The sequence below is a fragment of the Notothenia rossii genome (assembly GCF_949606895.1).
Source record: "Notothenia rossii genome assembly, chromosome: 2".
Classification (NCBI taxonomy): domain Eukaryota; kingdom Metazoa; phylum Chordata; class Actinopteri; order Perciformes; family Nototheniidae; genus Notothenia; species Notothenia rossii.
In genome coordinates this window covers 49645195-49662303 of record NC_136904.1, presented here as the reverse complement: position 1 = coordinate 49662303, position 17109 = coordinate 49645195, and the positions used below count along the sequence as shown (strand labels likewise).

At 40.2% G+C, this 17109-nt stretch overlaps 1 protein-coding gene across 3 annotated transcripts in view; it reads right to left on the bottom strand.

Moving 5' to 3' along the window:
- Positions 1 to 9291: 9291 nt before the first annotated feature.
- Positions 9292 to 17109, bottom strand: part of LOC307028135 (uncharacterized protein) — an 8356-nt gene continuing 538 nt past the window's right edge. Inside the window, exons 2-7 of one of the 3 annotated variants that reach the window (XR_013804847.1) lie at positions 15502 to 15553; positions 14533 to 14572; positions 11216 to 12225; positions 10534 to 10692; positions 10300 to 10433; positions 9292 to 9919 (exon numbers count right to left, since the gene is read on the bottom strand). Coding sequence is in view for 2 of the 3 variants with exons in the window: in XM_079662937.1 (XP_079519063.1) it covers positions 9893 to 9919; positions 10300 to 10392; positions 10534 to 10692; positions 11216 to 11779 (843 nt within the window). In the remaining variant the exon portion in view is untranslated. The remainder of the gene's footprint in view (positions 9920 to 10299; positions 10434 to 10533; positions 10693 to 11215; positions 12226 to 14532; positions 14573 to 15501; positions 15554 to 17109) is intronic. The other 2 variants (XM_079662938.1, XM_079662937.1) reach the window with 2 other exon arrangements.

Here is a 17109-nt window from a genome sequence, read left to right as displayed (position 1 = left end):
TTCCGCGGTGCAAAAATAAGTGCGATTAAAATGCGTACATTTTTTTAACGCGTTAATTTTTGTTTAATTAATTAATCTTAATTAACGCGTTAAAGTCCCGGCCCTAAATTATATGTTTTTATGTTTTTATTGAACACACCATGTAAACATTCACAGTGCAGGGTGGAAAAAGTATGTGAACCCTTGGAATTAATAACTGGTTGACCCTCCTTTGGCAGAAATAACCTCAACCAAACGTTTCCTATAGTTGCATATCAGACCTGCACAACGGTCAGGAGGAATTCTGGACCATTCCTCTTTACAAAACTGTTTCAGTTCAGCAATATTCTTGGGATGTCTGGTGTGAATCGCTCTCTTGAGGTCATGCCACAGCATCTCAATTGGGTTGAGGTCAGGACTCTGACTGGGCCACTCCAGAAGGCGTATTTTCTTCTGTTGAAGCCATTCTGTTGTTGATTTATTTCTGTGCTTTGGGTCGTTGTCCTGTTGCATCACCCATCTTCTGTTGAGCTTTAATTGGTGGACAGATGGCCTTAAGTTCTCCAGCAAAATGTCTTGATAAACTTGAGAATTCATTTTTCCATCGATGATGGCAATCTGTCCAGGCCCTGAGACAGCAAAGCAGCCCCAAACCATGATGCTCCCTCCACCATACTTCACAGTTGGGATGTGGTTTTGATGTTGGTGTGCTGTGCCTTTTTTTCTCCACACATAGCGTTGTGTGTTCCTTCCAAACAACTCAACTTTGGTTTCATCTGTCCACAGAATATGTTGCCATTAGTGCTGTGGAACATCCAGGTGCTCTTTTGCAAACTTCAAACGTGCAGCAATGTTTTTTCTGGACAGCAGTGGCTTCCTCCATTTTATGACCAACTTATGCAGAAATCCAGGTAATTCCAAAGGGTTCACATTCTTTTTCTTGCAACTGTAACTGATTATCTTCTGTTGAACATGTTGGATTGTCCGAGTCAGGGTCCTTTTTATTTTACTGAAACTTTGGAAGTTGTGTTACCAATGCTTACTGTTTATTTGATACCCATTTGGTAATGCAATTAATAAAAACAACAAGGTTTGGGTTTGTTCTTCAGATGACTGTGACGTTAACGTGTAAGCTCAATAATGAACTCCAGCTCAACCAACCATATTGTAATATCTAAGTAATCATCTTGAAATATGACATTAATAATTGTAATATACACACATCTTATTGTGAGGTTGATTTCACATACACTACTTCGACATTAGCTTGTCTACATACTTGAGCATAGCCAATTCAAATTAACCTTAGCGATGCATACAGTTCCTACCTACATAATAAAATATCTCTCTAAGTTACAAGGATGACCTTATTTTATCAACCTCAAACAGAAGCCGTTTGTTCTACAGTATTATCCCACTTAACGCTTAACACTTGTCTCTTTCGTTTTAACCTTTATATATACAGTCTATGATTTTAACTTGGAGGCTACGATTAGCATCTTTAGCACCAATGTAGCTACCACTCGCTTACACGCTAACCCAAGCCTTAACATTCATTACGTAGCTGATTAAAATCATTAACACATAAATTAAGCACTCGAATTTGACTTTCCGCAAAACCGCATTCATGCACCGTCTGTTTTAACCGCAGAGCGAGTCACAATAGTCCGATATACAGGGCTCTCAAGTTTTGAACAGAGTTCAGAGTGAGATTTTGGTACTCCAACTTCTGGCTCCACTCAAAGTTCCCGTGAAGCCCTCTGTACCGCGAGAAATCTCTGTGTGAGAAATACAAGGTGTGGCGTGTGAGCGTGTGAATGGAGTGAAATGCGTGTGTCTCACGCCAAATGCGTGAGACTTGAGAGCTCTGGATATATAAGCATGAAGAACAAACAACCACGGCCGGCTTCAAGTTGTGTTTCCTGAATGAACTGACCAGGCAGAGTCCCTGTAGCTAGCTTCAGCAGGTAGCAGAGAGACAAGAAGCTAGCAGCAGCAGTCACTTCACAGAGCCGTCACTCAATGTGACCACGCCCTAATTTATGCAAAAACTTTAAGACCTAATATAAATAAAAGGGTTGTGTTAGAAAACAATTCACTCACAGATCCATAATCATGAAGGTGGAATCTAACTATATCGATAATAAAATGTATGGAGCCTAAAGTATATTTTGAAGTAGAAGAAAAGTTCAAAGAAGAAAGTTCAATAAGGCGTATTTTTCATATATTCCTGAAACAATGTCCCATTTTTAGTGAAAGTAGATCTGCGCAATTGTATTTTTCTTCCACTTTTATGTGAAATTAAAAGGGTGGGTTTTTTGGCTATTTGTGGGTAGGTATAATACAAGTGACCTGTGACATTCTGGTGAACTGCAGAATAATATCTGTGTGCGTGAAATGTGTTTGGGGCTATTGCAGCAGCTAGATGTGATTATTGCTGAACCATATCTGTGTTGGTGTTTTATTTGATTTCTCTGTTTTATTCTTTCATGTGTGGGTACTAAATTGCTACAAACATTGTGGAGAAATTAGCTTAAACATGTTTTATTACTCTGTATGAAAAAGGAGCAGTTGTGGATGACAGGAGACATTCTTCTTAAGATTTTCAGCATGTCAAATATCAGGGAAATCTACTTGTCTTAAATAGATGTATGTGTTTAATTACTTTGTACCAATAATAGCAGTTTGTGAAAGAGAATCTGGAAATATGATAAGTGAAAACATTTGTGTTAGGAGAAGTGGAGATGTGAGGAAGGGGACTTCCTTATTTGGACACAACTTGTCAGAACATCTGGAGGGCTGAAGGGTAAAAATGATTGTGCTTTCTCTATATATGTTTATGTAAAGCTCCAACTATTTCACTGCTTGAGAGCAGAGGTAATGTGTTCCTCGTTATTATTGATATGAAGGTAGTTTACATGTATTACGTGTATTTAGCCAACTATAACAACTATAGCTTAAACATATTTTTAACTTGTGTGTGGTAACCTGAGGGGGGAAGGTGGCCACAGACAGGGAACCATATAGAAGAATGTGTGTGTGCTGGCTGCAAGATGTAAGATGCCGGACACCGAATGTATCTGCTTCGCCTCAAATGTTAGAGACTCTAGTTTCCGGGTCTCCTGGCTGGCTCGCGCTGATTGGCTGCGACAAGGCCATCGTATTTGTACACCAATGAAAAAACCCCTTCTTGAATCTCTCTGCACAACTCCTCCCCCAGAAACTGTATGTAAACTGTGATATTCTGATGCTCGGGGCTCTTGTTCTGACTGGCCGTTCCTGAGAAGTGTCTCACGCGGTGGTAGAACCTGAGCCCGAAGTACTCTGCATTTTGAAGCTGCTGTTGCGGAGTCCTTCGTGATTGATGTTGGATTGTGTTGTATTGTATATTTGACCATTAAAACAGAATATTTGTTCTAACTTTATCCTGGTGCTTTTGAGTTTTCCTTCTTTTAAGACAAAACACAAAAGGAAACGCGGAGCAGGAGGGGGGCCTCAGAGCCCCCGCCAGAGTGTGACCTCAGCTCCAACAAGCCAGGGGTAGAAACATGTTTTTTTCTGCTGTAAAATTGGGCATTTTAACATGGGGGTCTATGGAAATTGCTCCTTTCTGCAGCCATCGCCCATCGGCCAATATATGAACTGCAGTGTGTAGCACTTCCGTATTGGCGTCCCGGCTATAGAGCTCCTGCGGATGATGTCACATATGCTGGTCACGTGACGAGAAACGAAGGGGGCAGCCATTTTGGCAGTAATCGCGTCAGTAAATTCATTGGCAGGCACTGGCAGACTGTCGAGGATGGTGGATAACTGCTGTGCACCAGGTTGCACAAATAGGCGTGGGAAGAAGAAAGGTGTATCTTATTATCGCATTCCAAAAGACGCGGAGAAGAGGGAAAAGTGGATCGCAGCGATTAAAAGAGCCAGGAGCCGTCTGAACAAGACTGAAAGATGGGAACCCCCGGCCGTTTGCTTTCGCTTATGCAGTGATCACTTCATATCAGGTGGGTGAAGGAATACAGTACAATGCTACAAAAAGTTTCTGGTCAGTTTAATTTTTACCGAAGTAGAATCTAGCACCCAGTTATTATAGCTAACGGACTCTGTGATGTCCCTTTTTAACTCAACAAGTGTGGCTCTGGTGCAGCCTAGCCAGTTAGCTTGTAGCAAGCTAGTGGTAAACAAACCCGTGTTGAAAATATTCCTCGGGACTCGGGGAGAGCAGCTCTCCCCGAGTCCCGCTGTGCAGTTGCAGTGGGCTCCCAGCACAACACCGTCGTTCCTGACCACCACCCATGGCTTTAGTTGACTTTCATTAAGCCTTTGGGAGTGATTAACCTATATATGAAATTCAAAAATAGATAAATAAAGGTTAAAAACGCCAGCCACTTTGGTTGAGTACGTTCAAAAATACAAACTAGTTTCAGACGCACTGCAGTAGCTATCCAAGCTAATAAACAAACATGCTAACGTGACACTGCCGTAGCTAGACAAGCTAATAAACAAACAATGCTAACGTGACACTGCCTATCAAACTGGAATAATTTAATACTTACCCTTGCAGTGATGATGCCGAAGTTTTTGGATGTAAGACTCCACAGTTGAATGTTGTTTACGAAGCCGGACTGACACCATTTGTAAGCCTCCAAGCTTTTGTAAGCTCTGAGGGAGTCTCCTGAGTACACTGATGGAAAGCTTACAAGATAGCTGTGGATGTCCGCGTAGCGCAAGTCGGGTACATCGTCTTCAGAGCAGGAGGTTATGCTCTTGAAAAGCACACCGGGTGCATTATATGGGTTGCTTATATTTAATCTTTCTAATTTTGTACTATAAAGCCGAATTTCACTTGAATTAAAATGAGATGTATACTCGCACGGTAGGAAAACGCTGGCGCCGGTCGTCATGTTTACTGCCAAAATGGTGGCTGATAACCAAAAGTCACGTGACCGCAGGAGCTCTATTCCCCAGAGTTTGCCGCTTGGTTGAACCACTGGCTCACTTAGCCCAACACTTTTTGGGGAACACAAACTGTCTAGCTTAATCCTTCATGCTAATCTTTAGCTAAAGATTAGCACATGGTTTTACACCTTGCCAATAAACCAACAGGTATGATACATATTTTCAGACCTGGATAATTGTGCTTGGAAATAACTGTACAGATGTAGCGCTTAATTTCAGACGCCTACCTGTGCGGGTCCGTGATCTGCACGGGGTGGGCCCCTGCTGAAAAGGAAAACCCCCCACAGGACTTGATACGCCCCCTTGATAAATAAATGTAATTATAATGAAACCAGCTGCAATGGATCATGGATCCACCAGGGGGAGCCGTGATTAAAAAGCTGCCACAGTGGAACTCATGTGAAATAAACAGCTGATAGATCTACAGCAGTGGTTCCCAACCGGTGTGCCGCGGCACACTGGGGTGCCGCGAGCACTGTCCAAGTGTGCCGCAAAAAAACGTATTTTTATGTTCCTCATTTTTTTCTCACTTAATAAACTTCACTTCATATACACTTTATTTTATTACATGTACAATGGAGTTCATAAGCTAATAAAACATATTGCTCAGATTTAGAAATATTAAACAGCTTAAATTCTCATAATTCACGTCAGCCGTCATTGTTTACGGTTTGCAGAGCAGCTTTTTATCCTCGCGCCAAATAATTTCAAGATGGACCGTTACGTAGTGACAATAAATAAAGAAGCACCCCAGCCCTCAACAACACAGGCAGGGATGACAGAACATGATGGAACAGCAGTGCAAAATAAGTCTAAAATAACGTTAATATCAGCCACAAGTTTAAACAGCAGAGCTCAGGATGAACTCGCAGAGCTATCTATGGACCGCTCCCTGAAACTGAAGCACGGGGAACTACGTCTGGATATATTTTGGCTGCTTGTGGGACACGAGTATCCATCCCTCTCAGAGAGTGCCATCAAGGTGCTTTTACAGTTTCCAACCTCCTACTTGTGCGAGCTGGCGTTTTCCTCACTCGCATATGTCAAAAACAAGACCCGGACCCGGCTGTCAGTGGAGCAGGACCTCCGCGTTGCGCTGTCCACTATCCCCCCACGCATCAAGAGACTCTGCTCACAAAAGCAGGCACAAGTGTCGCACTAGCACCGTGTAACGGTCTGAGAAATGTTTATGTTTGGATGTTAATTTGTGTGCCTTTCTTATAAATGTTAGATTTATGATTTTGTCAATCAGTAGGCTATTATCTGGATAGCGAAATGCAGAATGTTTCATATTTGGGATGTGGTTGATGAGTCACATGACCACAGTCAGGTCAGAGGGCATTGTTTCATCCCTCCAATTCTATTAAGTTATTATTTAATCTCAGTGATCATAGGCCTGCCTCTTTTGAAATCCAAATGTAAAATAATAACTGTATTGATATGTATTCGTGTTTTTACACAGGTAGGCCTACTATTTTCAGCCAAAACAAAAGAGCCTACTTAGTAGGCCTGTTTATAATATTGAATTCATCATATAAATGGTGTTGACATTTTTAGTCTGGTTCTTGTTATTATGTGTGAATACATTATTTGTTCTATAAAATATTCTATTCAATTAAATACACATTTAAAAACCAATTTATGGTGTATTTATGGTTTTTAGTTTAAGCTCTGAAGTGGTTTTTAAATCTACAAAAAGTTGGGGTGCCTTGGGGTCGAGAAATATTTTCATGGGTGCCTTGGTAAAAAAAAGGTTGGGAACCACTGATCTACAGGTAGCTGATATAGCGGATATTTGTTAAGATCCATGTGTCACGGGTAGGATCATATTCTGTGCTAAATAGGAGACATGTAATCATTTACAAAACATCACCATGTTTTTATTTAACAAAATAATTTTGTTTAATTCACGTTGGTGTAAGTACAAAACCATCGCTATGTTTTTTCATCAGGAAATGCAGCCCGGCTTAAACAAACGATTTTCAATCATCATCCTCACGATCATTTAATGTATCATATGTTCGCGAATTGAAATGGATGCACTAATACATGTAGTTTAATCCACGTGAGTTTAGAACAACAAAAATAATCGCTTTGTTTTTATATCACATCCGACCGGAGGAAAATGCAACACGGCTCTCACTACCAATAATCCTAATCCCACGGGCAAACAATAATATGTACAGTGTTAATAGTTTACTGTATTATTAGTCTCTAATATTACTGCTACAATCACACATTGAGTTGTTAAAATCTGACCGTTGTTTTTTGTTAAACAGTCTGAATGAAACGGCAGCTCTCAGGTGATCAGGTCTGTGTTTACACAATAAAATATGCATAGTAATTTAATAAATCCTTCCAACACACATTGTAAGAACAGTTCTGTTTCATATGAGTGTTGAGAGCTGTTCGGGAATAGGCTATTGCGATATGAAGCCGATACAATAAATCAAAATCCAGTACACCGTAAAACTTAATAAATTGTGGTAACTTAGAAAAAGTATGCAAACTCGTTGCCTCACAATAAGTAAGTTAAGTTAACTTACTTATTGTCAGTACGAACAACTTGTGTATTCTAGGTGTGCTTCAATTGATTTTGAGAAGTACAGTTGACAAAAACCTTTTAAGTTATGTAAACCTATGTTAACTAAGTTGTATAAACTTATGTAAACTAAATTGTGTAAACTTATGTAAACTAAGTTATGTAAACTTATATAAACTAAGTTGTGTACACTTATGTGAATAAAATTGTGTAAACTTATGTAAACTAAGTTATGTAAACTTATGTAAACTAAGTTATGTAAACTTAAAAGGCATGCTTTGTATTAACCTATTTTTTTGTATTTGTGTGAACTCAATGAACAACAGGGCTCGACATTAAGGGCTGCCCGATGGCCCGGGGCCATCTAGTATTTAGCTTGGGCAATGAAGCCTCACCTGCTGGTTGCCCGATCGGGCAATCTATTATGCCAGTATCATGCAGCTCGCGGATCCAGTAATGAGTGACCCGACAGTAAAACTAAACATATCTATAACTAGTTACGGTAGTTTGAGAGGTAATTAAAATAGCTACGTGTGATATTCTAACCTGAAGTGTGTGTTTTGTCCGCTCACCGCTGCATGTGATCATGCAGCGCTGCGTGTCGACTCGTCAGCACCAGCTGATCTCTCTCTCCCGTCAGATTAGACTTCACTCGCGTTTATGTCCATATCGATCAGATCCAGCTAGTTCTAGCTAATGATATGACTACCTGCTTATTAAAAGACACCTAAACAATAAATGTCGCTATGCAATTGGGTGAGGCCACAAAGTATAGCGCAGCATTATGCATTTGTTTACATGCTCACCGGAACCCCGAGAAATTACCAACAGATCAACGCACAATCAACCCATAGGCTACAGGACATCTCTTTCTCCACATTAAGTGTTATACATTATAATTGCCTATTCTTGTCTGTCACATACTCTTCTTGTCTGTCACATAAGTGGCGCAACTGAAGCGGTATTGCTCTAAAGGGAAATTATTTTGACCAAAGAGATTTAGATTTGCCGGCTAACGGGAACTCTGACGTCGCCATTTTGTGTGCTTCGCGGATGCGCTCGGCTCCTCTCGACTACTGCTCGGGTCTGCTCGGTCAGCTTCCGGATGAGGAAGCATTAATTCGACCAATTTACAGTAGATAACATTACAAACATTTTTAACAGGGGCCATAATAGTGTAAATAATGTTTCTTTTGGCAGTTACAACTGAATGTAATGTGTTCTACTTTTTTACATCTGGGATGGCATTTGCCTTCATCAGATGGAAAGTGTCTTGACCAACAACTTAAGTATTTCTTATAGCTGTGCAGGGCATGCAAGCGAGCAAACACAAACAAAAACAAACAAGTGAAATGAAGAATAAAATTGAAATTGTACAATATAATATTGTGGTGGTTCATCTTATAATTCAGTCTAGAGAATGCACCAGACAGCATCTACAGTAAGACCTGCAAAAATCTTTTATTTTCTAGGGGCAGGCCCCCCAAACCCTTCTGGCCATTTCGTCCGCGCACATGGCAATCAGGGCAATCTCTATTGGGCTCAGGGCCATCTGTAAATTAGCTTAGATGGCCCATAGGGCCATCTCCCAAAACCCTTAATGTCATGCACTGAACAAATTAAACTTAAATATACAAATCACCAGAACTTAACCCTTTTAAATTTGACTAACTCGTAATTTCTAAGGTTTACTATTAAATTAAACAAACTAATTCCTGCTAACTAAGATAATTGTACTACAACAAATCTCTAAACACGTTTTGTAAACTCCCAACAATCTCCAAAAAGAATGCATTAAAAACACAAATTGATTCAGTTGCAATATAACATTTATTTTCAAGTGCCAACAAACAGTGCTTTTTAAGTACTAAAAACCCTTATCTTAATAAAAAACAGCAGTGCACAACACACCAATTGTAAACATTTAAAATCTATAATGACCACTATGAAGAAGAGTACTTTAAAAAAACAAACATTGTACTTTGCTCTCAACAATTAACAGAGTTATAACAGTGTCCCCCATAGTGACAAACTTTTGTCATAATATTTAACAGTGCAACTTTTTTAAGTGCCAAGTTCTATCTGATAGCTGATGACTATCTTGATTAAGGTCTAATCCAATAGAGCGTTTCGTAGCGTTAATAGCTTAAGTGAGAATGTTTTGGTTCCCAGTCCAAGCATCACTCTTTGAAGGAACATCAGAGTATTTGCCATGCATTTTGGGTAGTCTAAATGCAAAGCATATATCAGGCCAAATAACAGGCAAACAGCCTGTGGAAAGTTTTTGATATTTTCCATCACAATACCTCCCTCAAGCACAATGTCAGTGGAGATGGGCTCGAGTTGCATTGAGCTTGGACCCTCCTGAGGACTGTCTTCGCTGAGAACAGTCAGCACACCAACGGTGACGGATTATAGGGCCTCATCTCTTGTTGTATCCTGCAAAGAAAAACACGTTATTTAGAATATCATCGCTACCTATTAGAGTAGGTCTTCCTATGAAAACATTCATGTTGCATTTGCTTTGAAGTATTTGCTAAAAATGTAGCTCAAGTACACACTCAAACGGCGTTGTAACATTATATCCAAGAAGGTTCTGTAAATGTGGTATGAGGAAACTAATGCTATGGATGCATATACAGCTAGGAACGTACATTTATTTTACACCTAATTTCTAATCTAGACTCCTGGTCATGGAATTTAGTGTACAGTATTTTGAACACACCAAATTAAATCTTTTGGTTGCAAGTTTGTATAAATAGGAGATATAACTTTTCAATAAATGCAAACCAAACCGTTTTTTGTTTTCAAGTACTTACAAAGCATGTCTTGAAAAAATCCCTGGAGTCGTCGCCAAGAACAATTGGAATGCCTTTGAGGACAACAGAGCGCTGTTCAGTCACGTCCGGTGTCTAATGATAGAGATAAAGAAGATACAGATGGCCTTTTCCATCTTTTTGAGGGGTTGTTTTAATTATTTTAGAAGGCTTTTTAAGTAGTACCATATCGTCATCAATGTATGTGACAAAAAGTTGCTAAGTTATATTACTTACCGGCCAGTTGATGCTCTGCATCAACTCTGTCAGTTTCTGTCCAACCGATCCTTTTCTTGACTTGAACAGTTGGATGAAACCTGGGGTGTGCTGGTCCAGAGCCTCAAAGAAGTCTGCTTCGAAGTTCCGACTGGTAATCCGATTAAATTTGGCAAATACCTGAAAAAGTAGAGAAGGGGGTGGGGTAGGAGATGGAAAACCAGCACATTAGGAAGACATCAGTTTAAATCATGACAATTGTTCAAGCAGGCAACCACTATGGCTTAGATAGAAAGGCAGGGTATACTTATATCCCACAACAATATAATATTAACATTAACATATATAACAATAATATTTGCCAAATGTTATGATAATGAATGTGGTAAGTAATTTTTCATGAAAAGATTTTGGTAAAATTCTTCCTATCAATCAAAAATAAATTTGACATCATATTAAAGTCAATATCTTTAGATGTTGAACTTACACAACAAAACATTTAAAAACATCACCTTTTATAGACCATATCTTTAATCAATCACAGAATAATTGGATGAATAATCGATAATGAAAATAATTATTAGTTGCAGCCTTATTTTGATTGGCATTATATTAGTGGTTGGGAAGTTGGTAAAGTGAAATGCTGACATGGAGGAAAGTCAACCCTAAAGGCATTATTCAGTACAAACTAAAAGTAGCCTACCTGTCTCTCTGTGAAAAGGGCCGGCCATCGTTCAACCATGTTCTGTACAGCAGGCTCCTTTTTAACAATCTTTCGTCTGCACAGTGGGAATGTTTGGTCCATGATTTGTGAGATGAGAGTGCCATTAGGTGTTTTTTTCTTCATTTCCTCCGTGAGAATCTTTCTGGCATTTTCGAGGCTTGTTTCATCCTGTCCTTCAGGTAAATTAGGCAGATCATTTGCTTCACCTCTTTTTGGTCGTTTTATATTCTTGCTTGACGATTCACCCTGTGGGTTGACTTTACTTCTTTTTCCTCCGTTGATTGCTACATCCTCACATCCAGCTTTTCGAAGTTTTGTGCGATAGTTGGCCATTTTAAATTTCAGGCTATTCTTCCAGCCATACCATCCAGGCTGAGAACCAGGCTCCGTAAGGCAGGGATGTTTGCTAATAAGGGATTTTGCAACACTGCTGAAGTCATCATCATCAGGATAAGCCTTGAAACTGTACACTGTTTCAGCAAGCTTTTGTAATATGTCATGCTTCATATCTCTTGATGGAGTCAGTCGTGTTCCATCTTTCATATAGGCAAGATCTCCCTGTCTAAGTCTTTAGTTCACATCAACTGAGAAATTTGGTGTGTTAAAGAACTCTGGCCATTGTTGATGTCTTAGCAATGGTGAGGTTCCTGCAGTCGACAGGATCTCAGTGTCTGCTGTGCTGCACTCACTCGTTTCTGATCTTGTTGAGGGTGATGAAATGGTAGTTAAATGGAGAGTCACGATAGGGATGATTTTCAGTGTAGCTCTTTCAGGCAAATCTGATATTTCCGTCAAATTGCAGAGTGCGTTATTGAAGTCTTGGTCTTCATACTGAAGTTTAAATTCATACTGCAGAGATAATTTATCCCTGAGTTGAGCAATCAATTCTTCGACGGAATCCGGTCTCTTATTTAAAGTTAACTTCATAATAGAATCTTCGGTGATGACAACTCTCAGCAATAATCGTTGGTCCATGTTGAGGTCTTATCCTGGGGAAAAGGAAGACATTTGTGAGATTGCCACAATGCTGAATTCACATCGCTCAGCATAATATGTACCGTTTAAGGATAACAAGCTGTTTGCCTCCAACTCTGTAGAGTGACAGGGGGAAAACATCGTTCAGTTCACACAACTGTGTGACTGAAAAGGTAGACAAATGGCTTCTAGACAGCTCATATGCTCGCAGATGCTCATCATACCAGGAAGTCATAAGTCTGCAGACAAAAAATATGTCGGTATTGATAACCAACATTTTAGTTATTTGTCTGAAATCCGGGAGCCCTGAGCAACATCCAACTGAAATGACCATATCAGCACTGTACTTAATGCCATCTATGCAGACAGATGATGCAACAAGGACTGTGTTCTGCTGGGCATTCCTGTGATGAAGAAAGTTCTGCACATTTTCAGGAAATGAAGCCACCATGGCGGACTTTACTTTATTGATTTCAACAGATGGCTTGAAAAAGGAGGTGGAAGCTAAATGAAATGCTATCATTTTTTGGTGTCTGAGAGCTAAAGATAGGGCTACATTCTTGAAATTGTGAGAATGCCTCACAACTTTTTTGAAAAACTTGTGTTTTCCTTCAAAACGCATTGTCCACACGTCACATAATGGACCAAACTTTTGAATTGATTGAGGGTAGTGCTCAATGTAGTGGTGCTTTGGGCGAATTCTTTGATTTGGGAAAACTTTCTGAAACAAATCTCGATGTTCTGAGATCTTGCATTCAAGAAAGTGCAACGACTCCTCTGTGAAGCTTGAGGACACTGACAATTCCAGCACATCTTTTAGGTTCATTAAAACCTCCCATGTTTCATCCTCCTCAGGAATGTGATGACCAACCAGTAGTGGCAGAAGTCGGAGTAGTGTCCAATTTTCATGACCATTTCCTCCAATTGTTCCCTTTGAGGAAAAGGTCTTCGTGATGAGCTGGGGTTGATTTGTTCTGTCTGAAAATGTATACGGAAACTTCTTAATGGCCCCATTCAGGAATTCAAGGGAGAAGTATTTCTTTGATATCAGTGCCTTCAAACACAAGGCCAATTCAGTTGGAACGATACCCTCCAGAAGATCATGCAAAAGGTCTGGTGGGAAACCATCGACAACATGAAAATGTTCCAAGCTTTCACTAGATAGCACATAGCACCCAAGTACCCAGTAGATAGCACATAGCTTGTTTCTTTCTCGAGGTTCCCAAGGGGTTAGCTACCTCAAAATCATCTATGTACAAAAACAGAGCAATCCTGAACTCTTCATCTGTCAAGAAAGAATTGCCTTTAAAGTGGGAACCATCCCTTTGCGATTTGTATCCCTGTGAAAAATTGTTTTCAAGTGACATGGCCTTGTCCAAAATGTCTCCATTGCTTAGCAAAGTCTGCAGCATTTCCAGTATGGGGACATACACCACTGACTGCTTGTCGTTTTTTAGGAGAAATTCAACAGGCTTTACCAGAGAATTCTCTTGTAATGTATGATGTTCGTCTTTTAGCAGTTGACAATGATCCCCCAGCAGAAGTGAATTTCAGAAAAACATTATTCTCAGTGACTACTCTGGCTATCTCGCTCACTAAAGAGTTATCAGCTTCTTCACAATGTTGATTTAGTATTTTTCGAATTGAGGAATGTAACAAGGGCTTCGACAGCAAATACATTTGGTTGACCTGCTCTATAACCTCTTGCATTGCACTTTCAGAGATGTGAATAATTGATGACATCTTCAGAAAAAGAGCAGCAACATTATGTTCCAACTGACTCTCCAAATCTTCCACATCTTCACCGAACTCAACATCATCCGCTTCAGTGACACTATCCTCAGCTTCAGGGACACTATCCTCAGGTGGATCATTCAGATTAGGGGGAAGATCTTCAAGTATATTCTCTGAAAAAATGTCAGGTTTGAATGCTGACCTATCCTGCATCTGATGTTCTTTGCTTTTGTGTGAATTAAAGGTGGAATAAACATTGCTCTGAAAGTTACAGCCTTGATATGGACAAGTCACCTCTTGCTTCAACTTCAAATGTCTTCGCAAATGTGTGAAAAAATCTGCTTAACTGCAAGGCTCTATAAAGTCGCATAGCTGACAATGGAACGCTGTTTCACTCACTTTCTCGATATCCTTACGAGTGTGCCATGTTGATAAGTGAACCTTGAGTGCATTAAAAGATTTAAATGTGCAAAGGCATTCCTTATGGAGGCATGGGAGTGGTGATGTCCTAGTATGGCAGCCATGTTTGAGGCGGTAATGCTTAAGTAAAAAGCCTCTTTTTACAGAGCAAAATGAGCAGAACTTACAGATCCACTGCATCGGAGGTTTTCGATCTGCTTGGGAAATCTGAAAATCAAGAACGACAAACCAAAAATAATCAAACATCACCTATACAACCATTTAGAAACTACAGTGTTGTATTTACCTGATTTAGAATGCAAAACGTGTATTATGAAATATGTGAAAGGGAGAAGAGGACTAAATTGCATCCATGCTATTGTTGTGATCAAATTCTAGTGATGTTAAAGGTCTCATGTCATAATTCCATTGTTGAGGTATACTAAAATAGATTTATATTGTGCTATTTTCCCAAATCACATTGGTTTCTCATACAGCATCTCTGTATAGTATGTGTATTCACTGAATTTCACTCTGTCGTAAACGCCTTGTTGGAGCTCCCCCCCCCTCCCTGTGAGCCCAGTGTGCTCTGATTGGTCGGGACGTTGAGAAGCTCCCAGCTGCAGTTTGAGCTGCAGTGTGTGCTCCATGGCGGTGTGGTTTCCTGATTGGCGATACACACCTAAACACACCTAAACACAGCCAAACTCATCCTGAGCACACACAAACACTCACAGCCGAAGTAAAAACAATAAGTGTGGCTTAATATTGAGTAAGAAAAAGGTTTATAAACGCTGTGAGATCCCAACTCGTCTGTCAGCGCTCACAGAGCTCTATGCACGTCAAGGCTCTGGGTGGGGCAACTGGGTGTTCACACATCATAACGGCCAGGAAGAAAAAATTGGAAAATGAGAAATCTCCAACGAGGCGTTTTGGGGAGGTATTTTCTGTGTTAGAGTTTTACTCGCTACAGGGTGTACTTTGAGGGTTTGTGACTCTGCAGAACATTTACATGCAGAAAAACCTTCATAATACACAAGGGGACGGGTAATAACCGGAAAAGCATGACATTGGCCCTTTAACATAAAGCTCTTACGCCGCTGCTCATAGAAAAAATACAAACGATCAGAGAGGAATTGTGTAGTGTGTAAAAATACCTTTTACTGCTGGGATCATGGAATGTGTGGAGTTGCCACTATCTGTTAAATCCTGAATGGGGAAAAAAAAAACATTGAAAGCAGATATTTCTAACAAAAACATAGACATTTAATCGATTATAGCAAAGATTGCAAACATGACAAATCCTCACCACATTTTTTTAAATATGGCATAGCCTTTAAATCACAAAGACCTGGATATTATAACCATCAAATACATATTATTCAACTGAGTATGCCAGCCAACATCTTCACTATTATAACAGATTATGGTTGCATTGAATGTAAACACTATACTCTTTTTAAATGTAGAGTAATATCAGTTAGCTTTTATGCTATGCTAATTTAAATCAAGTTTCACCAAATGCACTTTAAACATATGCAGGAGTGAAACAACCATTTCAGTTGGTACCTCCATATGATTATTGTAAAATAAATTATTAAAAGGTAATAGCCTACTATTACTGTGTAATACATGATTCAACTGTCACACATTGTTTGGGATTTTTTGTTTTTGTTGAACATTTCAGGAGATATATTTTATATTTGAAAATGGAAATCCATTAATCTGATGCACTTTGTTAATTAAACAATTAAAATAGAAAGAAACTGATTGTATAATCAACAGTGACTTCAGACGGCAAGAACGTTACATCTACACCTCACGTGGGAACCTGACGACCCCCGCCACTCCCCGTTGCGGCGAATTGTAATGCCCACAGACACAGCCGCCACACATTTAAAAAAGAGCGAGTCGCGGTGAAGTAATGCCCGCTACATGGCCAAGCCAGCCCCGCGGAGCTTGCACCCGCAGTCTCCACCCAAGCACGGCCTCCCATAGCGGGAGGGTCTCTCCGCAGTGACGGCTTGCAGCACCGCGGAGCTGGCGGAGGGACCCGCAGTCTGCACCCATGAACGGCCGCCCGAAGCGGGAGAGTCCCTCCTCAAGCTCCCGGTCCTGCACCGCAACCCGCTTGGAGTATATACTGATTGGCGCTCACACGTTGTGAAGTGTAACTTTATACTTTGTTGTATAGGCTAATATATAAAACTGAAAACAGCCACAAGTCACGGCAATAGGCTAACAGACTGACATTAATAATGAAGTTACTCACGTGCTAGTCTTTGTTCTCAGTGGTGTAGTCTACGTGATACGCTGGTATACGCCGTATACGCACTAGAAAATGCCAGTGATTTCCGTATGCCCTCTTAAAAATTAGCGATGATACGTAACAACATAATTTTGTGACTTCGCTTTCACGCTTTCGCCCCCTTCTGTGTTAATACTTTTGGACGTCTGGGGCTTCCGTCGCCTTTGGCCTGTTGCTAAGCAACAGCAACACACTTTGTTCGGCTCTGACAAACCACACGTTTCTCTAACGTTATCAGAATTTGATCCTTCCATCATTCAAGTTCGTGGAGCGCTAAACAGGAAGCAAACATGAAACGAAAACAGACGAAAATATTTTAATGTTTTCCGAAGTTTTCCCCTATTACCACTACAGAAGAAGAGCCAGGTCAGGCGGCTGTCCTAAAGGTGACAGAGAACGAGCCCGGTGTCGGTACCAGATGTGTTCGGGGTACCATATGTGTTCGGGGTCCGTCTCT